Source organism: Pithys albifrons, chromosome 6, assembly GCF_047495875.1.
Source record: "Pithys albifrons albifrons isolate INPA30051 chromosome 6, PitAlb_v1, whole genome shotgun sequence".
NCBI lineage: Eukaryota > Metazoa > Chordata > Aves > Passeriformes > Thamnophilidae > Pithys > Pithys albifrons.
In genome coordinates this window covers 6,399,920-6,425,221 of record NC_092463.1, presented here as the reverse complement: position 1 = coordinate 6,425,221, position 25,302 = coordinate 6,399,920, and the positions used below count along the sequence as shown (strand labels likewise).

The 25,302-nt window shown below is 45.7% G+C and overlaps 1 protein-coding gene across 1 annotated transcript in view; it reads right to left on the bottom strand.

Moving 5' to 3' along the window:
- The window catches only part of PRKCH (protein kinase C eta), a 123,403-nt gene that overhangs the window by 26,102 nt on the left and 71,999 nt on the right, over window positions 1–25,302 (bottom strand). Inside the window, exon 10 of the mRNA XM_071557325.1 lies at window positions 22,297–22,451. Coding sequence (XP_071413426.1) covers window positions 22,297–22,451 — 155 coding nt within the window. The remainder of the gene's footprint in view (window positions 1–22,296; window positions 22,452–25,302) is intronic.

Below are 25,302 nucleotides of genomic sequence, written 5' to 3'. Positions count from 1 at the left end.
GCTGTTGCCTTGTCTTCTGCTGCAGTGTTTGCTCTGGGTGGGATGCTCAGCAGGAGACACTTATTTTTATTCTTCTGGGAATCACAAATGTCTGCTAAGGCCTGTGGGCAAAGGCTTGTCCTGGGAAGGCTTTAGGTGAGCACAGGGAGAGGTATTGTGCTTGGTCACCCATGCCAGTCCATCTTCAGCAGCAGTTTACAGCCAAAGCTGCTGTTGCTCTTCCCTGTGGTTCCTGGCAGAGCAAGGAAGCCCTCCAAGCATGAAGGCAGGCCTTGTTTCCAGGAATCTGCAGCGATGTGGTTGAAACACAGTTTATTCTTGGCTTGGGTTTAAATGCAGCAAACACTTTTCGGTCCTGGGCAGTGCTTACTGTTGTGGTGTGCCCTTAAAGGTACAACTGGAAAGGGAATTTTGATGAACTCACTTTGAGATCCCCCTTGCAAACCTGCCCCCACTCTCTGCAACATCCACCATGCCCTGGCATGCTTTGGGAATACCTCAAAATACACCATCCTTATATCTGAGCCAGCAGAAACAAAGTCACGTACATTGAGGAGCAAGAGACAGCTACAGAGCAGGGCCAGCTTTGCTGACCACAACTCCAGGCACACTGCCACTTCCCATCCTCTGCCCCACAGGACATGCTGCAGGAGCCCCCAGATCCCTGTTAGCTGCATAATGCGCCATGCTCAGCACAGCTCTGCAGGTGTGAGAGCACTCTGTGCTTGCTGCATCCTCCCAGAGAGCCTCTACCTATGCCTGCCATTAAATTTAAACTGTTTCTGGCTGGGTGAGCACAGTTTTAACCACACGAGGCAAAACTCCAGCCCTTTGGCTTCTCCACATGGCACGTTACACTCATTAACAGTGCCTGTTGTGTCCTGCTGCAGCTGGGATACCAACTTCTCCTTACTTCTGTTTAGCAACATGAAATCCAACATTTGCATTTATTTTTTTCACATAATGTGTATTGTGACGTTACTCTGGCTCTCGCTTGCTCAGGCCCTTGGCTACGTGCAGATCATCCCAGAATGACCACACAAGACTGCTCAATGCTCTTTGTCCAGCAAGGTGACAGAAGATCATTCCACACATTCCTGTCGGAGCAGGTCTCGTGGGCCAGCACAGTGGCAGTCATAGCCACATGGCTCCTCTGGAGCCTGCTCTCTCCAGCTGCCCCACAAGATAATTCTCTGAGAAAGCTGTGATTTGAGCATTTGTCTCAAGCCATCCCAGCAGTTGCAAGCTCTGAACTCACTGCACGATGCTGACAGGTCTCCCCAGCACAGCCACATGAGAGGAAAAACACTGACAGTTTCTGAGATTTGCAAGGAGCTCTTCATTTTTGCAAGAATTCCGGGAAGCTGATGAAACTGGAAGTCATCCAGCTCAGAAAGCCCAAATCTACCTCATTTCCTTAATACTTGCATTTTCCACTCAATATTTTTAGCAGTTCCATGAAGCAGTAACGGCAGAGAGGTTTTCTGAGGCTGCGTTTCTAAGGTCCAGCTGAGGTTCTGCCTTTCACTGGCAAACCTTCTCTGGAAAACAAGCTTCATCCTCACTCAGAAAGGCTGTCTTTGTTCTCACCCACAGCTATGGCACATCAGTTTAATGGCCTTGGTTTAGTCTAGACCCAGAAGAAGTGACAAAATGAGCTGCTTCAGCGTTGCTCACTGGAAGAGGTGTTCTTCACACATCTGCTGCTCGAGTTTGACATTCGTGAAAAACACAAAATTACAATTGCAGATGATCTGGTCCTTTTCCGAAGCATCTGTCAAATGCAATTTCCCTGCACCACAGAGTTTGGCCAGTGAATATGTGTTATACACGTACCTGCCACTTGCTCTACTCTGTCTCACTTGTGATGTAGAAACTATATTTGAAAGAATTTTGGTTTTACCTCCTTGTTGTGGTAAGGGCTGTACATGTACTAAGGATCTTCTTCAGAGGAGTAGGGGTGGCAGAAACTGGCTTCCTACCACAGCCCAAGGTTCTCCCAGGTTTGCTAATCTCCAAGGTCCAGTTTAAAGCTTGTAAAAGCCTGGTGTCCTCGTCTCAGTGCAAATCATTCAGCCACGGAAGCTGTAGGTGCAGAGCAGTGGGAGCCAGACACAAAGGTAGGTGTGACTAACGTAAAACTCCAGCCAAATGGTTTTTTAAAAAATGCACAATGAAAAATAAAGTCCCCAAACCTGAAATCAGCTAAATTAATAATTGTGGCATTTCTGAAAGGGAAAAACTTTCCCTTTAGACACTCCTTGGAAACACTTTTGGGTGAGCGAATGTGCATTCACACCCTTCCACAAGCAGGGAGGAGATTTTAGTTTTTCTCCACCTCTTCTGCTGAAGTCATTTTACTTCATAGAAATGCTGTAATCTCCATCACCACCAAGAAAAATGTGTTTCTATTGCCTGTTCTGGTAGCCAAAGCAACACACATTTTCAACTTCCCCAGTTACATTGTAATTTTTCTTTTTTTTGCAAAATGAAGCAGCTTCAGCAGAGGAGAATGAAAGATACACAACCTGTGGAACAGCACAGCTGGTAAAATACTTAAAGAAAAGGTAGGACTTTTCAAGTTGGAGGCCTTGCTCCAAACACAGTGGACAACAGATTTAAACCCATATTTTGATTCCATAAGGAGAAGAAATGGAGGTCTCAGTTTTATGTAGAGCCCTAAATACTTAATGTGAAGCTGACATTGTTTCCCATTTGCCTTTGTATCCAAAATAAAATATTTTACTTGAAACCAAAGCTCTCTTAACTTGCAAAAAGATATTATTGTTTTACAAAAGCCCTAACAGTTGTTCTGGGCCCACAAAATCTGAACGATTTTCGGCGCTGTTACACAGCACATAATCAGTGTGTAACCATTTACAGAAACCACTGCGTGGGGCTGACATGCTGAAGTGCAAAGCATTGCTTTACACACCCACAGCTCCACAGCACAATCCCTAAAATCCCATGGATTTAATCTGTGCACTCCATCATTCCCAGTACTGCATGGAGTAACATCAAAATACAGCACAGGGACTGCAAAACATAACTTCAACTCCTTGATTCCCTGCAAAACATTCTTCTGGGTAAAGAAAACATCTCTTCTGGTTTCCAAACAACCTCTGAGGTACAGACAGGGTGTGCTGCAACCTGCACTGCAACATAACAGCACAGAAAAGAAGGGAGGATCTCCCCAGAGATCTGTAATTCATAATTACCAGAAAGTAGGAATGAAACACAGCAAGTGCCCTTTGCACTGTTCTAATAGCCAGAAGTTGCTTTCAAAAGCTGACCACACTGATGTGTTTAGGGACCATAAATACAGCCACAGTGGCTCCAGGCTGAACTTCTCATTTTCCAAAACCAAAGCAATAGCAGAAATGTGATATAATGATTCAAGGATCCAGCTCAGACTCAGGATAAGTAAGAGAAACTCCACTGAAAATCCACACTCATTGCTAGGCCATTTAACAGGCGACAGCTCCCTGTCCTCACTGGCTGCTTTGGGGAGCTGTGGAAGGTAGAGAAGGCCCGTGGGGAAGGTCAGTTCCACAGCATCTCAGCACCTGAGCAGCGCTCTAACAGAATTCCTGGGAATTTTACAGCCTCATCCCATCACAGCACATCCTACAGACTCTGCAGAGGGCAATTGTGGCAGAATACAACAGAGCCTCATGGCTTTTCTCTGCTTCACCTAACCCAGCCCTGCTGGCACACAGAGCACAGACCTTTTGAAACGCTCTGTACCCGTGGGTTAGGATAAAGGTGAGATGGACTATGGACACTCAGCCTCCAAAGCAGGCTCTACCTTTCTTGCAACACAAGATGTCATAGACTGATGCAATATGGACTCGTGTCTGGGGTCATACACAGAACTAGAACAGACAGCTGAACTTCTCTAAAAACTCTCACCACAGCACAGGGCCAGGGACTGGGCTGAGGGAAAAGTCCTGAGTGTGTGAATTTGTGCAAGACAGAGGGAGAACCTCACATCCATCTGCATCTGTGCTCTTCAGGATGTCCAAAGGCACTTGCTGTCAGTCTTGCTCACTCACAGGGATAAGTCTGACTAAGCTTTAAAATACAGTCTTGCTCTGCTGTTTGGGCTTCAGACTAAACTCAGATTGGCAGTACTTGTATCCAGAAGAGCTGTTATTACATTTTAATCTTAAAAGTCAAGCAGCTCTTCAAGCACAAGGACAAGTTTCTGCAAGAAATCTGCTGGGGTTAAGGCAGCACCACAGGGATTTTGGCAGAGATGGGCTGGAACCTGGTGCTGCCAGCTGCCCATCTGCCTGACCCCTTCCTGCTGGTGAGGGTTCTCTGAAAGCCAGTTCCTCAGACCACATCAGAGCCCTGACCCCCTCCCGGCACTCCCTGGGCTGCTGCTCTGAAGACAAAGTGGCGCCCAAGGCACTGACTTCTCTTATGGCACAGGGTATCACAAGGGATCCAAGACCTCTCGTGGTTTGAAGCGCCAGCGGTCCCACCTCCCCTCCCTCTGGGCACTTCAGAAAAGCGCCTGTGGAGGCTCACACAATTACTCACAGCATTTCATTGCTGCTGAGATGGGCAGGCATGAATCATCCTCCAGCTAAAACTGAGTGGGTAGGCTCAAGTGCACAGGCATAACTAAAAAACCCTCGCCACACCACAACAGATAATCACAAAGCTTCCACCACGTTAGTGGATCTGAATCTACCTGGTACAGACCCAGTGAGACCTCACAGGTGTCCTGAGTCCCTTCGGGGTCAGGCACACCTATAAGCTTCCCCTGTATTGTGTGGCAGCTGCGGGAGAGCTAATGACAGTGTCCAAAGGCAGCTTTACAAGGGCAAGAAGACATTCCTGTGAAATGGGGCAGCCACGAGCCAGAGCCATTCCTGCTGAAACACAGACGCGCTGGAGATTGCCATGTTGGAGTAATCCCAAAGATGCCATAATCCCTCTATGTTTATATGTCCAAATTGGGGTGTGTACATTTTTTATATATACCTATACATAATCTATATATTATTTGCTTCACTTTTATGTGGGACTCTAATCAGGAAAGAGGAGTTACACTTGAGGTATTTCCCTGAATCCCAGAGCAAATGTCCTTCCATTTACTGCAGGAAGGGGAAAGGTGGACAGAAAAGGGCTTCATGTTCAGCTTTTGGTATGCACACCACACATTCCCTCTCCGGATGAGCCTCCAGCCTAGTCCTGTGATAGACTCCTCAGTCCCACTGGGCAGCAACACTGGAATTTGCTGGCCCTGAAACATTACTTGCTGAGCTGCTCCCAACAGAGCTCCTATTTTACCCTTGCCAGAAAAAGAGGGAAAGAGGAAAAAAAACCCAACCAACCACAATGCCTCTTTCTGTGCATCCCATTGCCTGAAGTCTTCAGAGGAGGTGTACAACAGACTCGAGAACCAAATGCATGAAACAAAATCAGGTGTGAGCTTATGACCAGTGGTGCCAGGAAAGGTTAAAAATAAGACTGTTGTGTCACTTTGACAAAAATAGACCAATGTTGATCTGAAGCCTGATACAGAAATTAAAATGAAAGCAGGTTTGATCCCACAGCACAACATGGTCTCAAGGCTGCATGATGGAATGAAAGAGTTTTCCAAGATTAGCCATCACCAACCACCCATAGCCCACCACAGAGCTGCTCAAACGCCCTGTCCCAGTTCCAAGCTGTCCTGGTAGGATCAGGGTTGGATTGTGCTGCTGAAAAGGCTCCTCCTTCCACCAGCACACAGTGGCAGGTCCCCATTTCACCACTGTGTGCCACTAAGCCTGCCTTGGGGCAACAAGGAGGTAGCCAACACCAAAGCAACTCCCCTGCTCTCACTGCTTCCATGACATCCACTCTCCCCACTCCAGTCTTAGCAGGAATATTTCACTCCCAGAAATATCAAAGAAAATAAAAATAAAGGTGGCCCTATCTATCAGGATGATGGGTGACAGCTTGAGCAGCAAACCAACCTGTGCGAGTACTGGCAATGCCACCAGGGCTCTGTGGAAAGGACACTCCTGAACTGAACCTGTATATCTAGTCCCACAGACTTCCCCACATTCAGCTGATATGGGTAAGATTCACTTTACTCTGAGCCTGATCCTGAACTCAGGGAACTCAGTGGGAAAAAGTCCTGTCAAGTTCACTTGATTTTGAAATGGGCCCTGAGAAAAAAAAATTGCTTAACCTTATTAAGGCTCTGAATTACAGATCCAGATTTATAAAGCTAAGGCTATAGGCACTAATCTCCTTTCTATAATGGAATAAACAAAGCTGAAGGCAGAAGTGCTGTATTTTTAGACAGGATTTTTGATAGCACCTTGCTTTAGCCTGTAGATTTCCGCTGCCAAACTTAATATTAACTTTTGAAGGAGCATCCATGCTGGCCCAGCATGGATACTTTTGAAAAACCTCACGATCTGCACTGAATTTTTATGCACAGAGCAAAAGAACAGTCTCTGTGCTAGTGACACATTGCAAGCACAAAGCACACAGGCATCCCAGTACTGCACAGGAGGGGGTACTGCCTGGTTCCCCTTGGAACAAACTGACACCATCACTGGTATCACTGACTTTTTTTCTAAACTCCAGGGAACCTGCAGGCAAATAAAGCACTTTCCTAACTGTGATCTCCCAGCTTTTGGTCACAACAATCACTTAAATATCAGATGGAAGAGTTATTTGTAGTAGCCTAGCAAATGGGTCATTATCCCAAGATTTAGTTTCTTATTTCATGTGGATTACTGTTGCTATTGTCTCATTACAGGTGATTCACACAGGGCTGTATGAAGCCCCAGGATCCTGCATAAGCAGGGTACAGCCACGTGGAATTCCTGGCCGGGCATGTCAAGCTCTCTGCAGTTCCACTCCCACTCTGGGGGGGACTCCTCCCAAGCTGCCTCCGTGCAGGAAGCAGTGACACTGACCTTTGTGCCAGCCCATGTGTCAGCCCGAATGCCACACAGCATCAAAGAGACCCCAATCTACCCATGAACAACATCCCCATGTCACACCAGGTACTTAACTCACGAGTCTCACTGGTCCAGGCTGCTTCAGCTGGCACAGGGAAACAGGTGTTTTCCCAAGGCACTTCAGCACCTCTAAAATTTGACTCTTCAGCTGACAAGGCTACTGAAGTTCCCAAATTAGGTGCCTTGGGTGGTTGTCTGGTTGCAAGCAAAGCAGAAGTAACTTATAGCAGGAGTCAAGTGATGCTCACCTGACATGGCTGTCACACACAAGGAGCTGCCAACTCCCTTGTTCCTGTTATATATGAAACAAATGAATCAGAAAATGAAAGTAAGCACTGTCTCCACTGAACCCATTAAAAAAAAAGGATAAAAATGGGACATGAGCAAGGAAAGCCTGTCTTTACACTGCTCTTGAGTTTTTAGCATACTGATATGTCAAGTGTCTTCATGAGAAACACTACAACCCAAGTCAAATCTCCCCAGTGCAGTGGGGCAGTTTGGCAACATATGACCCTGGAGAAGGATATCCAGGGGTAGTGTGTGTCTGGGAAAATGCCTCTTGGCATACTCGGATTTTACCATCTGAGCTGTGGAAGACCTAAAGCTGTCAGATCCCTCTGACTTACACAGGCCTTGACAGTGTGCTTGATTGTCTTGATTACAAATCCCTTTTGTCACGAAGAAGGCACAACAAATCCCCAAACTTATTTCTAGTCTAGGGAGACAAGAAACAGCAGGCAAAAATCTTGGTGCCTCTTGTTGAGGCACCACATGAGATCAAAACTCAGAATTACAGATTTTCTATCCCAACCTCTTATGTTTACACAGGCCAGAATTGCACAACAACACACAATTCCTATAACAATACAAAAGCCAGTCAACTTGGAGACAAGATGGTTTTCAAAACCTCCTTGTCTGTCCTTGCTAAAGGTACACCCAGGTGACATCTAAAGTGCACTGGTTCTTAGTTTATATCCTCATCAAAGTTTAGCACACTCCATCTACAAGGCTGTATTTTTACTTTGTGGCAGGAAAGACATTCTTAACATTATTGACAATTACAGTGGGTTCAGTCATCAAGTACTTCAAACTCATCTACACAGTCAAGTGCTGCTGCTCTCAGACTGGACTGCTGTTTTCAGATACTCTCCCATAAATAAATAATTGATTGAGTACTAATGGAAGACCATGGAGGCTCAGGAAAAGCAGAATGACTCTTTACTGCCCCAAGAAAAAGCAATAAAAAGGGGTATTATTTTAATATTAACATGCTGAAGTGCATCACCCACAAAAGACACATTAAAGCTAATGAATCCCTGGAACTGTTCCAGATGGATTTACAGACATGGAACAATAGATGACCTGTGTCCTCTCTGCACTTTTGGGACACCATTCATGTGTGGCTTACCTGTCCTCTATCTCCATTCTCAAGCAGATTTCACAGTGATGTACATCACAAATGTTTCCAAACTTGACTTCACGATTTTGCATGAGCAAAGATTTCATGGTACATGAAATGATGTCCTGGTTGTGAGAGCAGAGAAGGCTGCCTGGGGATGGTGGCATGGATGCTGCAGTGTTCTTCGTGCTAGACTGCTGACAGGAAAGCAACCACACCACAACACAGCAGCTGCTTTCACATCAGGATTACATCCAAGGGCATTTGGAATCAGGTTTTAAAAATAGGGCTACTTTCACTTCCCACCTCACTTTGTCCCCATGCCGACTTGGGAAGCACCACAGTGTTACGAACGCAAACCCGTCTTGCTTCCTCTCCAGCCAATTTCTTTATTTTGTACTCCTGGTTTTGAATCCCTGAGTTTCCAGTGCACATGTCTGTGTCTCCACAGCCACCCCAGCTACTTGAAACTCAACCCTTGGGCATTTAGTTTGCTGCTCCCACCCCAAGCACTCGCTGTCACTCCTGGCACCACCAGCAACCATCACTCTGGCTCGAGTGACTCAAAACAGAAAACACCTGGCAGGATGACACTGCGTATCAACAGCCTTTCATCCCTCCACAGCAACCAGAGCAGCTCTGCCCAGGCATGGAGTGGGTGAAGCTGACACCCAGTGCAATATTGGCTTGGATGCAGCAGGCTCTGCCCCAGTGCTGATCCAAGCTGCAGGGATCAGGCACAAACGCTTTTCGCTGCACATCCCTGGCTGAGCCTGCATGGCAGAATTCTTTTCCAAGTGTTTCTCCACCCCAGTTTTCCATCTCAAGGCAAAGCACTCCACAGGCTGACGGCTCTGGTGCCCACATGGCACATTCATACCACAGAAGTCAGAGGTCCAACACTGGTGACACATTACTCAAACACGTGGTGAACTGCTGTTAATCCCAGCAGCCGAGCAAGCAGAGCTCTCCTCTGTCCTCAGCTGCCCTTTTCTGGGCAGCTGCAGCTTTTCCTGGCACCTGACTAGCAACCCTGTGGCTTTTACCTCGTGTGCATTGAGCTAAAACATAGATTTGGGCTTAAAGCCTTCCTTCATCTTGAAAAGGAAGTGTTTGGGTTTAGCACTGGGCAGCTGCTGAAGTGCCATCAGGGCTGCTTTTTAGAAGATAAAGACAGCAAGTCCCATTTTTCTGTTGATTTAAGCTTTCTCTTCCAGCAGCATGGCCGCACTGCTCTCCAGCCTGAACATGCCCCTTTTCATACCCTGTCCCACTCTTGTTTTTCAGGGCAGTGAGGGTGCTGCTTGTCAGACAGGCAGTGCCCTGCAGGGAGGTGCAGCAATGGAGGGGGAATCCTGTGCTTCTCCACATCCTACAAAAACTTCAGGGGCAAGAGGAAGGCCCTGTGTGTGGTGCAGCTGCAGGCTCTGCCCTTGGCAGAGGATGGCACTTCACCTTACTCATGTTGCAAGCAGTTACAGGAATCGTGACATGTCCCAGGTGGCTCCGGCCAAGCTGCGTCACAGCCCTGTGTGGTGCCACCACAGGACTTCACAGATTCACACAACAGAATCATAGAATGGTTTGGGTTGAAGGGACCTTAAAGATGACCTAGTTTCAATTCCCCTGCCACGGGCAGGGATGCCATACATTAGATCAGGTCGCTCAGAGCTCCATCCAACCTGAGTACTTAAAACACTTCCAGGGATGGGAAATCCAAATTTTCTCTAGGCAACTTGTTCAGGAGGCAGTTTCATGAACTTCAGCTGGCCCCTCTCTTCCCTACCACACCCTGAATTTTGCCAGACCCTACTCACATCTGCAGTTCCCTGCTCCACAGCACTGATCCTTTACACAGGCTGAGCCATTTCTCGGATAAAGTACCACTCAGATGAGCAAGACTGGAAAAATCCTGCCCGCCTCCATGCAAGTCCTACATTGGCCTGTTGGTATGAACCACAGATTACTTCATGACTTTCTGGCACCTACAATCAACATCATCAGCCAGCGAGTGGGACGGGCTGTACACGCATGAGAGTGAAACCACAGAAGGGTTAACCCCGCAGTGGGCTGGGAGAACACCCAAAGTACAGAGGGCTCTCAGAGTACCCAGAGACCTAGAGGCTGTGACTCATTAGGAGAGGCTGCACAAAAATAGGGCTTTCAGCAAGGCCCACAGGAATTTCTTTCGGGAGATTCTTCCCCCAGAGACAGGCGAGGGAACTCACCTCACCTTTCCCATCAGAGAGCGGATCTGGTGACTGCCCTGCCGGGAGAGGAATTCAGTATTGTCCAGCTAGTTGTTTCCAGTCTGGCTAAAAATGGGATCACAGGAGACTAACTGCTTCACTGGAGAAAAAAAAAGAACCAGTCTGGAGTGATGGAATTATTTTGTAGACTGTTGTTGTTTGGGTTTGTTTCCATCCTGGCTTAACGAGCATTAATGACTTCAGATGGGGGGGGAGGAAAGCCATTAGGGAGAACATGATCCACACAGATACCTCTCGCCCAGCACACACTTCTGTCCCAGCCAACCTCTACAGCCCTGATGGCAACAGCGCTGTGACTCTGCCCATCCAACACCCCCTTCTCCAGCCCTTCAGAATGCAGGACGGTGGCTGAGAGCAAAGTGAAATTTCAAGTTTCCCTTTTTAATCAGCCTGACTGAAGTGCCAGCCTTCCTGCAGCTCAAATACTTGAGCATGTTAGCTATGCTCGGCAGCATCTCCCGAAAAACTGTCTCTTCCCAGTGGCAGGGAAACAAAGGGAAAATTTCCCAGAAGAGCGGATGCTCCCGCAGAAAGCAGTGGAGCTCAAAGCATGTGAAATAAAGTTTGTTTTGTTTGCAGAAGCCACACTGAATCTTCCGAGACTAATTCTGGTGTCTGGAGAGACAAAATGAAACCTAAAGCCAAGACACGTAATTAATGTTGAAATTCCTCCTTATATAACAGTGCCTGGGACAGACACTCGCCTGGACAATGCTGCACATGGCCCTGCCAGCAGAGCCCAGGGAAAGCCTGGGAGCAAGTGAGCAATGCCTGTGTTATGCCCAGTGGCTACAGGCACCCGTACATACTCAGGGCTGGCTTCATGGAATTAGGGATCAGGAGCCTATGGGAATGGAGTGTTCTCATCTATAAGCCACCTTTGTTTAGGGACAGCTGTCTTCTAACTGCATCCCCCAGGTAACAGGAGAACAGCTTGAACTACCCCAAACCACAGCAAGGTCTCAAGGAAGATACAGAGTAAAGACCTGGAAATATTAGGAGCTTCCTCTGAGAGAGATGGAGAATTTCAGCATGAGTCTGGTTGTAAGAAAGCAAAGAGAAAGCAAAGAAGGCTCTGAGACAGTCAAAGAGTGACTTCAATTAACCTGTCCTAGACAAGATAGTACATGGAGACACCTGATACTCCATGCCACATTCAACTCATGCAGAGGTAATAGTGAGGCCTTCAGAAACCATCATTTGAAATCCCATTTCTTCCACATGTCCCCATTCCAGTATCAGCTTACAGGTTCATGGCAGTATTTGGCACTTGCTGTCTTGCTTCCTGGCCAGCTAGGATTCAGAGACACCACTAGCTGATGCTGGGAAGGGGCATCCAACAGCTCTGGCAGGAACTTCTCCTGACTGCCCTGTGGCTTGGGAAAACCATCAGTCCTGCAGGACCCCAAAGGCAGCTCTGAGTAGAGACAATGAGGTGCAGTAAACACTGCAAGCTTTAAGACAGTTTCCCATTAATTTTATTACACAAAATACCTGTCCTTCCCCCTGAGGCTATCCCTGTCAGGGCAGTCACCAATTTGAGCGAGCAGGGAAATTTCACAAGATCAAACACTGTAGGGGGTTGTGGGACACAGAGACTTTCCACTCATGAATCCAACCTCAGCCCACTCAAGCCACAGACGATTTGTGGCTTTGGAGATTTCAAAGTCAGTCTCCTTTTGCTCCTGTTCCTTTCCAAAACATTATATTGGCATTTTCTCCTTGTGTAAGAGTAAGAAAAAAAAGTAATGATTTCAGGTTTGAGTTACACCAGTCCCATCTTAAACCTACCACCAGCAGAGTAAGCTGCCATTGATCAGCCACCCCAAACCTGAACTCCTCCCAAGAAGCACAGAGGACATCGAGAGCTGTCACCCTCCTGTGGGGGTTGGCCCTGGCTCCAAACAAACCCCAGCAGGAGCAGAACTGACAGGACCAGCCCTTGCTCCACACTCTGTGCTGATGCAAGGGAAGAGCAGCTGGGCAGTGCTGCCTTCTGACCTTCGCAGTGGGTGGACTATCACTGTGGGAGCTTGGCCAGCTGGCAAGAGTCAGAGCAGCTCCTTGGCTTTCTCATTTATCAGGGCTGGGCAGAGAAGCAAGAGGCAGGAGGCAGCTGCCAAGATTTTTGCTCCCTCTGTGCTCAACAGTGTCTGAAGGTAGAAATTCTGGCTGTAAAGCTGTTGTCTGGGCACCAAGTTTTGAACTAGTGATATGAGGAACACTGAAATGGGGAGCTCCAGTTAGGAAGAATGGCTATAAATGAAAAAGGGAGAGAAGAAATTTAGAGAAGGCAATGGTAAAAGCAACATTAAGTTGGTAAGACTGTGACAAAAACATAGACAAGCACAGAATTCCTCAACCTACAGTTAAGAGAAAACAGAAATACAAAGCACACCAACTCAGCTTTTAGACACAACTCAACAAGGACATGGAACTTGTTATATTTGCGTATCCAGGTAAATGTCAAAAGGAATGTAACCAGATCCACAGAAGGGAGGAGAAAACCCAAAGCCTACTTCCTAAATGTCACACACCAGCTCAGACTCTTAACACAAGTGCCACAGAGTCTGGACACTGTGATGTGCTGCAGCCTCATTACAACAGCCCACACTGGCTTACTTGAAAGTCCTCAAAGAGTTTAAAAGGATCACTTCCTACCGTCCCTTCTTCCACACAGGTTTGCACATGGAATAATTTACCCCTGCCACCTTGAACAGTCAACCCTGCTTTTCCCAGTTTATCCCCAATCCGTCCCCTCCTCCAGCCCCTTTTCTTTTCCAACCCCATAAACCTGCTCTGGCAAAGCCTCGTGACAGTGCTGCCTTCCCTGAAATGTAGAACAGAAATGCTTCAGATGTGAACGTACACATCCTATTGGAAAGATTTTCCATGGCAGTATGCCTGGACCAGGGATTTAGCTAGTAAATAACCTCTCCTACTTGGAAGTAATTTTCCTGATTCATGAGCACTTCTCTGCTATGCTGCCGAGAGATTTGTGAAAGCAGCTCTGGATGTTAATAATAAATTGTGCTTGTGAAACTTTAATTGATTCAGAAGAAATCAGCTCAGAGTGTGGAGGATCTCCATGGCTTTGAATATAACACATTTATACATGATTGGGACTTGAAGGCTTGCTCCCATTTCCATTGTTTTCAGCTGGAATACTGCCACTACTTCAGTGGAATAATAACCAGGTAATACAAATCCAAGATTAAATTGTGCCTTTAGGCACAGCCTCATAAAAGGGGAGGTTCTTCATCCTATTAGCAGGAAAGGTGCAATGACTCAGAGGGCAAATGATGAGCAATGCTTTCCCCTTGGTCCATGGGAATAGGCTTCACATCCTGCATCCTGGCCTGCACCAGCAGCGAACAACAAGCCCCAGCACCAGCTCTGCTGTCATACAGAGGGCAGAAACAAACCCATGCCCACCATCCTGCCCAGGGTACCACTGCCAAAAAAGGGAATTTTCTCCCATAGAAATTCTGAATTGTAAACCAGACAGCTATTACTGCAGCACTGCCATGTAATAGTTGAAATTTTTACTGTTATTATTTCTCATTTATATCTGTATTATTACAGGCAGCTGATGGCTCTGAACTCGAACCTACAGACAAGGTGTTACAGTGATGCACCACTGATACAAAAAGTTGCTGGGTGGCTTTACAAATTTCCTCTGTTTCCATAAAAGCAGAGTACCCATCTGCTCACTGGTTTAAAGAACAAAACCTAAACACTGGGATTACTGACCAAGGAAACTTCAGGTGCTGATCTTGCTACAGCTAGAAGAGTAAGTCAAATTCTCCCTGGATAGCTACAGCAGCTGCTGCAGGCCAAGTATTTCAACAACACTGATTCTCTCACCGTCTCCCTTACACAAACAGCAGCTTAACTCTTGCTTCAACACGTCATCTTACAAGAAATCTTCCATTTCAGCAAGTCAGAGGGAGCAGATGCAACCACATTTTGTTGGCATAATGTTTTAAAAAGTTGTACTAAACATTTATTAAGGTTGACAGAGAGACCTTTTCCTCAGCTATATATATCAGCCTCCCTAATGCTAAGCCAGGGCTCATATTCTCTGACATTCATACTAAAAGCTTCCTCAGTTCAAGATGGGTAAAAAATCAATAAAATTATTGGATTAATGCTGGGCAATTCTAGAGATCTCAGGGCAAATGTTTTCAAAATTCATAAAATCAGAGACCTGAATGCCGCCTTTGGTATCAGTGAACATTTTAAAAGTCAGAGGAACAGTTCCGGCCAAAAACATAATAATATTTAGGGGCAGTTTTTAAAAATCAATTTTACATAACATCTTCAAATTTATGTAAATTTTTTTTAATCCTCTTCATGACCATTGTGCCTTTAAAATAGAACAAAGAGGGCAGGAAAGGCAGAAGAACAAAACTTTTGTAGAAAAGTTTCTTAGTTTCAGAAGCCCTAATTAAATATTCCCAGGTGCCCTAGGAGTTACTGAGCCTAATTCTGGTCTCCAAATCTCCTTTCTTTAGGAACTTGTCTGTAATTGTTACATGAAGCTATTTCTTAATTGCATCTGCATACTTTTTAATTGTGCAATGCCGTCATAAGGATGTATTAGTCACAAAAGGAATGTCAGAACACAACTCACATCTAATCACTTATCCCCCCCACAGATGAGCAGTACTGCTTGTTCCATTGTACCAGTACTAGAATTCCTGACTAACACTGAGCTCTCGTTGCAAACATTTGGCAAATGAGAGTCCTTGCCTGTAAGAGTTCACAAGTTACTACATGCAAACGTAAAAGGAAGAGTGAAAGTATGAGAGACTTGCATTTAAGTAAAGGTTCTCCAGCCTTGGGGCAGGTGGGTGAACTAAACAAACTCTTGAGGCCCCTTCGAGCTCGGGTTTTTAATGATTTATACAAACTCATTATGTGCAAGGTTTGCAGGTTTCAAATCAATCCCTTTAAATAACCATAAAGGAAAAGTAGACACTAGCAGAGCCAACAACTTCTGTAGGCTATTCAGTAGTCCTTAGTCATGTGGAAAGTTCCATCAAAGTTCACAGACGATATACAGTGGAGTCAATGGGGCACAGAGATCTGATATGTGGATCTCAAAACAGGACTGCTCTTCGTAAGCATAACTGTAAATCAGGACTAAACTGTCCTGCACACTGACTGATTAAACATGACATGGAAACGTGAGAGGCTGGGGTTTTTCCCTCTACACTTTCCATTTGATCAGGTGCAGAGAAACAACCCTTTAAGCACTGCATGCCAGAGGCTGTAAAAGAGCCCATCTCACAACCATGCAGCAACCACATCTGAGTGGAAAACTATGTGGAAGATGCACTGATTAGAAGCACAGATCAGTCTACATGAGCTGTTGACTGTCAGATAAGATAGTCACAGACATCACTACACTCCTGACCCTCAGAGACATCCCTCTATATTTTCTAAAGCTGAATGAAGCATTTCCAGAAATGCCAGCATGAAAATTCCTCTTCTACACTAAGCAGTTGTTGTAGGGACATGGCTGCTGGTATGCTATTCTGTGCCAACATGCAGCTTTTAGCTGATTTGCTTCACTCATTCACCATATAATCAGCTTATATTTCATTCTTTCTGCTGTTCTCGTAACACAGCACATTCTTCATTTTGTTCTGCTTACATATATCTGTTCTGGTCTTCAGGGCCTCAATCCCACAAAGCACCAAGCCTCAGAGCTCTCCCAAACCCAAGTCTCGAAGTAATAGGGACCAGATTCCACAGCTGAGGGTCTGGTGCTCCACAGAGGGGACTCACACCTGTTTTGGCACTGGTTGAGCTCGGTCCCACCCTCTCCTCTCAAATGCAAACATGACTCTCCACACATAGCTGAATCAGTGGGGAAGAGAGAGGCATAAAATACATCAAATAAGCAAAGGGAACCTAGAGAGGCACCTACAGTAGCAGATTCAAGAAAAAACTTACACAGAATGATAGAATTGCTTGGGTTCGAAGTGACGTTAAGTTCCAACCCCCTGCCACAGGCAGGGACACCTTCCACTATCCCAGGTTGCTCAGAGCCCCATCCAATCTGGCCTTAAACACTTTGAGGGATGGGGCAGCCACAGATCCTCTGGGCAACTTGTTCCAGTGCCTCATCACCCTCACAGTAAAGAATGTTTTTCTATTATCTAATCTGAATTTATCCCCCTTTAGCTTAAAGCCATTCTCCCTGGTCCTATCACTGCATGCCCTTGTAAAAAGTCTCTCTCCAGCCTTCTTTTAGGCCTCATTTAGGTATCAGAAGGCTGCTCTAAGGTCTCCAGGTTGCTACAAGGTCTCTCTCTTTCAGAAAAGCTTAAAAACATCTCATTGAACAAAAGATTTGTCTTTATTTGCCAAGAAAACAAAGCTCTGCACAGCACCTAAGCAAACCATTGATAATCCCTGGATGGGCCCCCAGCAGCCAGTTTGCCTCGCAGAGCACTGCTGGTATCAGTCACAGATCAGTTCAACTGCTAATTTACCTCTCTGGGGAAAGCCCCTTGACTTCAGGGGAAATAAGATCTGGCTCCAGATGTGAAAAAGGGCATGGGATGAGAATAAACAAAATCACCAGCTGCCAAAAAAAACCCCAAAACCACCAAACAAAAAACAACAGAGAGTAAACATGAGGAATCCCATGTCTACACTGTCTTGACCTATAGAAAAAGCAAACAGCACACTTATAAAAGTCACTCTGTTAACAGTGGCTGTATGTAATTAGGAAAGGCATTCAGCTTCTGTTTTCAGCACGTAATTTTTAATTGATTTTGCTGAAAGAAACCTTAGTGTTGTTTCAGTTAATAGGAGTCTTTACAGCAAAACTGGTCTCCATAAAAGGCTCATGTGAAGCTTCATCTAAGTGTCACAGGTTTGAATTGGCAGGGAATTAACCTGTTGCAAAAAGTGCATCCCTATAAAAGCCAAGAGTCATGAGACACAGTTGCAGACCTGATGGGTCCCCTCCACTAAGGAAAGGTGATGATTTTAGAAACCTGGCCAGTATCCAGCAATCTTTCCAGATCCTGGAGGAGACAGAGTTTTAACCTGTCCTAAGGAGTAACACACAGAGAAAGGAGATGCTTTCAGGTAACACACAAAAGAGTAAACACTTCCTGTTAATATGCCTATCTTATTTTCCCTGAGAGTTAGTGTTCAGCCCCAAGGCCAGACCATTCTCATCTGGATAATTGTATAATTATCTTTTGCCTTCCAAAGGGACCATGCATACTATTAAACACCATCAAGTCACAGGACCTACTTAATCATGGCTGGTGCCACATCAGAGCCCGGAGACTCTGTGCACACCATCCCACATCCAGAGGTGTGATGGAGCACAAGCAGACCCCAAATATCTCTAGGTGGGTGGGTTGCATTAGAAACATCAACACAGACACAAAGGCAGAGGAATGAGCTTAGTAGCATGAGCCCTCAGGATAAAAACAAGGTCCTTCAGCCAGGCAATAACCAGTACTTCTCCCAGGCTCTCCAGCCCAGTCTTTTAGCAACTCTGGCTGCTGGTCAACTATACATTACATGATACAATACCTACAACCTTAAGGATGTATCTGCCACCGTGCCATGCCAAGCAGTGAGCACATGGGTGTCTTACTATCCAACTCCATACCTCAGGCTGGCAAAACCACCATCAAAATGCAAGCTGCAAACGTGACACTGCCTCTGCTTCAAGCTCTAGTTCAGGTATGTCACTATGTACTGTGTGCTGTACCACATCTGCAGATAGTGGAGATGTGAAGAGTGACTGTGAGACAAATTTGCAGAGAGAAAGGAGGTTTGCCATACAAGTTAAGGCTGTGCTATGAGACTGGGCTGACTGCTCTGTTTTGCCCGTAGAAAAGTCATTATCTTACTGTAAACCCCTATGCCCCCTCCTCAAACAAATCCCAACCCCACAACAAGGAAGTTTAAGGAAACATTTTCATTTACCCTCACAGCACTCAGGTATGGTGCCTCTATTGAGCAACCACATGTAGATGACGCTGGAAAGTGGACCCATGCACTGGCAAAGCTGTACATCAGCCTATGCAAAGGTCTGAATTTGAGGGCAGCAGGGCAGACCAGCCATTCTTCCAGTAATGCTACATGGAAGGAAATATCTTGCTTTGAAAATAAACCCCTTAAAACCATTCACTATCTTTTTGCTGTTTTATCAGACTGTGAGTGGACAAGATCACTTGCATTGAGTAAGCCACTGCGCAACCTAATTCTGCTCAGATACACTGCTTTGTTTTGTTTCTGGCATGCACAGAAGCCAAAATATGCTTCCCCTACCCTGGGAACTGCTGAGCTGGAAAGTGAAAAGTTGGAAAGAGCTGACTCAAGAAAAACAGCACATACAGTCTTTAGATAAAAATGGAAAATCTACCTACTTACCTGCAAGAGAATCCAGCCAACTATTTTTCTTTAGAACTAAGCTTAAAGCAAGCAGCAGTGCTCAAACACTGCCCTGTGAGCAAAGGTTTTATTTACAACAGCCTTGATTATCACCTTTTACCTGTCAACATCCAGCATGAGCTGATCCCAAATATATCCTTGTCCTACTCCTCTGTGGTTTGGGGTGCACAATATACTGTGATATGACTGCATGCATTCTCCTGTATCATGGGATACAGGACCAACACACTGTATTTGCTGACTGTTTCTTTTTCAGGAAGCAACTATAAATAGGTGCTGCTCAGTTGGCACCCAAACCTCAGCTTAGGCAAGACAAAGATCTTTCCTTGATAAGGCCAGAAAGCCATCTCTCCTTTGCAGAGCTGCAAATGATAAAGGTCTGTGGAAGTGAAATCTCTTTGAAAAAAACCCCAAATACATACACATACGTTTGTGGGACTTCTGTTCTGGCCAAAAAGGGCGGTTTCCTCAAAGTAAGGAGCAAACTCACTTAAAATTTCAATTGAATCATGAAAACCATCCTATGAGAGCTCCAATCCAGCAGTAACCAAAATACACTATCTACCTCAAGAATACCATTCTCATGGACCCACAGTAGCCCTTGCACAAATACTGCTTTGTTGTGGCTGAAAAAGGAATCAACAAACACCTGATTTTAGCAGCTACCCGCATTGTCACACTAAGCCACAGTGACATGTTTCAGCTACTTCTTGATGAACTTTCAGTGCTGGCTTTCAAACCTCCGTGGCATTTCAATAGAGAGAAGCCCCAGTTTTTGGCAGCATTCGTGGCAAAAGCAACTTGACTTACTGAGAGAATGTTCACTGCCTTGGTAAACGCAGACTCTCTCCTGAATGGCTTAATCTTGAAGGGGGCAAGGGAAAATGCAGTATTATTACATGTAAGTTTAGCCCAGAAGACCAACAAATGACCCAGGGTATTCTAGGCCAGCAACTCTCTTCCTCCACTGACCCTGGGAATCCAGAAAGAAGAAACACCTTGAATAACTTGTGGCAAAATGCCTTCTGCTCAGGCTGTTCCCAGTGTCTCTCTCTGCTGTTCCCAGCTTCCTAAGCAGGCACTCACATTCTGATCACAAAATCTCCAAACTCTCTTACACAAGTGCAGCAATTCCCTTCTGAGTAGCCCTTTGCATAGTGCAGAGTCTCTCCAAGAGCCAAGTGTTTGTGACCTGACAGAAGCAACCTCAGCTCCATACAGGCACAGCCAGCAGCTCTCTCCTCTTACATCTCCTGGACCCCTAAATAATTTTAAGAAACAAAGTCATCCCCCTGCAAATCTGCCTTGTGCACTGAGTCTACCTGACTCCACAGCTTAACCAGTTTCTAAAACAGATCAAAGCCTGTGCAGTTGTTCAAGGAGCTTTTCAATTACTCCTCCAGTTTCTATCGTGAATTACGGCAGCACTTGAAGAGTGCCAAAATCCAGAGGGATCAGTTACTGCTGCCCTGTGACAGGATAAGCTGTAAGCACAGTGGCATTACATTATGCACAGACACAGTTTTGCTGCTGAATGATTGACAATAACTACTGGATGTCACTATTTTAAGGTTAATGTCATTTGCGTAATTATCTGGCAGGATCTCTCTTCAGTGGCTGGCATTATTCACAAGGGAAGAATTACACTGAAATCCAGCTGTAGAGTAAGGAGATTTGCTATTCTATGCAGACAACCACGGTGCTTTAGGAGCTTGATACACACGGTATATATCACTAGCCATTTTCATTCAGGATCTGCAGAGTATTAAAATGACACTCCTCTATTTCACTGTACCATGTACATCATATGATTTCATACTTAAAAATATTTTAATATGCTGTCCTCACCTGACCATCTGTTTCTTACTTGGAGCTAGGAAAGGAGAAGCTGCTTTTACTTGGTTGATCCTATCATCTCACCATCAGAGAGGAAAGTGTTCCCTGCACAGAAGCCCCAGCCCTTTGGTCACTTTAGCCCTCAGCTATTCTGGTTTTAGTGAGTTCAAACCTGGGTTTATCTGTTATGGAAGGATGCCCTAATGCCTGGGTTAAATTATGTAAAGTCCCAAATCAAACATTTGTCCCAACCCATAGTCCGAAATGGTACTACCAGAGCCTGACTGGGATTGGAAGTGGTCTCCTCCTGAACCCAGCCCTGGGTCCTGGCTGTACAACTGTAACCACACAGCAAGAAAGAGACTTGACATTATTCTCTGCAGTGCTGGCATGCCACAAGTGGGACTGAGCAGGGCTGCAGCAGACCATACTCAAATACGTGTGCTTTGCTGCTGGATTCCAGGTAACAGCATTCCAAAGAAAACAACTGTCTGCTCCTCCTCTCCCATGCTCTGGGTAAGAGGATGCCAGAGATGTTCTGCAAAGCATGGCAGAAAGAAATCTTTCTGCACAACCCAAAATGTGCTGACCTCTCTCTGTTCCATCTGTCCTGTTTTACTCCAGAAGAAGCCTTGCTCTGCCCCTGGGGTATTTGGGAAGATGCTGGTCTGAATCCTGGCCAAGAAGGGCTCAGCAGACTGGCTCTGATCCATGCTGGCTGCTCTGTGCCTTTATGTTTGAGCTGACAGGGGAGCACTACAGAAGGGAAAAAATACAATCAAACTGCCCCCCTGAGTACAGAATAATGACAAATAACAAAAGAGAGCTAGGTATGGAAAAATAGCTTCCTGAGAACAGCCTCAAGAGCTCCATTAGAGGCCGATGCAGGGAGGGAACAATGCTCCGATCCTGCTGAAAACACAAAGGTGCCAGACATGGACAGGAAGGGAAAACTCCTGGTGTAGGATCATGGCAGGAATGAGAAGACTTTTAGTGGCTGAGATGAGTGGAACTGGATAGAGATGAGTGGAACTCGATAGAGATGCCAAATACACAGGGTTTAAACACAGGTCTGTAGCTACTACAGGGAAACAAGAGGCTTTGGTGTCATCAGCACACACTAACCCTTAAATAGCACGGCGTGCAGTGGCAAAAGCAATGGATCCTGACATTCACCTCCCAGAAAATCTGTAAAGGTTTAATTTAACGCCTGCCCAGAAATTTCACTCCTTCCTGGAAGTGGTGCACCTTGGCCAACATGCAGGGGGAATGCCCAGCTGACAACTTTGCTCCTGGTAGGCAGCAAGTGGCAGAAAACTCCAGCTATCATCTCAGCCATGGGATTCAGCCAAAGGGAAGGAATGAATGCAGAGCTCACCGATAAATGATGCCTCTTTCATGGAGAAACATAAGGGCTGAAATAATTTCTGCTGCATAGAACCGGGCCCGATCTTCATCGAAGCGACGCGACTTCTGAATGTGGAACATCAAGTCCCCGCCATTTACGAACTCCATCACAAAGAACAGGCGATCCTTCACACAGGCAAACACAACAAACATAAACAGCATTAATCACATCCTCAGGCATGCTTGGAAAACTCTAAGTAAAACTATTACCTCCCAAATAAAAACAGATTAAGTACTCATGAGACAGTGCATGGGGGGAAATGCTGATGTTTACTCAGGAAAAATCAAGTCAATACCAGGAGGATCTGGTAGTACCTCCTTGCCCTGCACTCCTCCCAAAAGTTTTACCCCCAAGTCATGAAATGAATTCCTGTTCATATGTGGATTGGGCATATCAGTAGGTGTGTGCTCATCATTGATCAGCTCCTGTTGGGTTTCTCTGAATTATCCTTAGCCTGAAACAGCAGGGAATGATAATCCTTCACCAGCATTCTCTGAGCTGAGTGGCACTTTAGAAATCTGAAAAAGGTCACTCACTCCCTAGTAAACACCTCAGATCTCTGGGGAAAGATGTTCCACAATACAACGTGCATAACCAGGCTGTTCACAGACTGCAGCTTTGCCATGACAGCACAACATTGTCTCGAGGATATCCCAACATTATTACTGGAGAATGAGCGTTGTTTTCCAGGATGGGATTTCCTGCCATACACTTTCATGGCAGCTGCTTTTTGAGTGCTCAGATTCCAGCTTTCCTCTGATTAACCTGCAGAGACCTCTGGGCGATGGAGGAACTGATAAGGATGAAGTATAAATCAAAGCTTCTGCTGAGCAGAAAAGCAACCTGTTTGATAAAGTTCACTTCATTAACCACAGCTGCTGGTCTCTGAGGTTTCTTTTTTGGCTTTGTTCTGTCTTTTGCAAAAGCCTACACAGAGGGAGGCACTCGCTTATGCTCCAGGCTCAGCAGTGAGTAAGGGTTTAGTATGTGCAAAAGGAGTACTTGCTTGATTGTGAGAGGAAGGACACACAGAGATTTGTCACAAAACTAAACCCTATAATTGTTGCAGCCTGGACCCAAAAATTCTCTTAGTAACTGTTTCAGGACCTTCAGTATTTATTGTTTCAATTTTATTCTGAATATCAGGAACAAGCAGATTGGAAAACAGGCATACAAATTCAATTGAGACCAGTTAGGCTTTTAACAGTAATACTTGCCCCTTCTTTCTCCACAAGCTCCTTCCCAGGTCTGATGTTAATCATCTACAAGCTACTTTTAAACCCTAAGAGGACAAGCATTGTTATGCTCCACTTTCTGGCAGCCAGCCAGCTTGAAATGACTACTGATATTAACATCTTAAGATGCACACATCAGAAGAAAAGCAACCAGAAATCCTCTCATTCCTCAATGGACACAAGCAGAAAAACAAAGGGCTTGTGACAGATGAGGACAGCTTGCTTCTAAATGCCATCCTGGGCTCTGCCCAACAGTCCCTTCTAGGCTCCTTCCAGAAGATAAAGATCATTAAATCATAGAATCATTTGGGTTGGAAAAGACCTCTAAATATCATCTGCCACCAACCCAACACTGCCAAGCCCACCACTAAACCACGTCTCTAAGTGCCATATCTACATGTCTTTTAAATACCTCCAGGGATGGCAACTCTACCACTTTCCTGGGCAGCTTGTTTCAGGCAGCCTGACCACCCTTTCAGTGAAGAAATTGTTCCTAATATGAAATCTAAACCTCCCCTGGTGCAACTTCAGCTCATTTCCTCTCATTCTGCCACTTGTTACCTGGGAGAAGATACCGACCGCCACCTGGGTACACCCTCCTTTTGCAAAGCTGTAGAGAAGGAGAAGGGCCTGTGCTGAGCGTCTTTTTCCCAAGCTGCTTCTCATCAGACACGTGCTCCAGACCCTTCCCCAGCTCTGTTGCCCTTCCCTGGACACGATGAAGCACCTCAATGCCTTCAGTGCAGAGAGGGGCACAAAGCTGGACACAGGATTTGCGGTGCAGCCTCGCTATTGTTCCCACCAATCTCACATCACTACCGTTTGCAGCACCAAGGCCATGTGTTAAACACTATCTCCAGTCTATATAAACAACAACACTTCATTGTTTCACTCTGCCTTTATTAGAGGGCACTGAAAGACACCCAAGCTGGCTCATCTACAGCAGCAGTCTGAGCCAGAGCAGCACAAACCGTGCAAACCCAGCAGCAGTCCTGGCTCTTCAGCCTGGATCAGATCTCTAATGCCGCATCTTCACTGCACCTGGTTAAACAATCTGGCTGTGCTGTGTCTACCTGTTTGGCAGCCCTTCCTCCAGCTGCAGCACAGGTATTGCCTCTGCCTTGCCATTCAGGCTAGCTTTTACATCTCCTTGTTATTCTTTCCCGCCTCCTTCCTTGCTGATCTCTCCACATGACACACGCTTATCTAGCCCAGCTTGTCCAGGCATCTCCTCAAGCCCATACTTAAAGAAGAAATCCCTCTTGCCAGATCCCCAACAGGAAGTAATTCACTTTACCAGCAGCCTGACAAGGGATGGTGTGTGTGTATTTATGTAAGTAATACATATGCTTGTATAAACATGCTTCAGTTAGGTGAACACACATGGATTTTCTACTCTTTCCTTAAGGGTGAACTTCAGGGAAACAAATTTAACTCTTCCTATCTTAAAACATACATGTCCAGCTTCTCCAGTGCAGGCAAAACCTCATGACCCACCCCAGACTTCTGGTTGTACTCGTCTCTACCATGATGCCTAAAGGAAGGTATTACTTCTTTCTCAAATGTTCAGGTAAGCACTGAAACAGTTTTAAAATACAAATCACTGCTGTCATGGAATTAGCAGGTTTTTGCTAAAAATTGCTCTTCCTTCAGACTAACTGCAAACCTGAGCAAGTATCACTGCATGTGTTATACAGTCACTGATATCCATGGGCTCATTTCACAGGTCAAGCATATATAC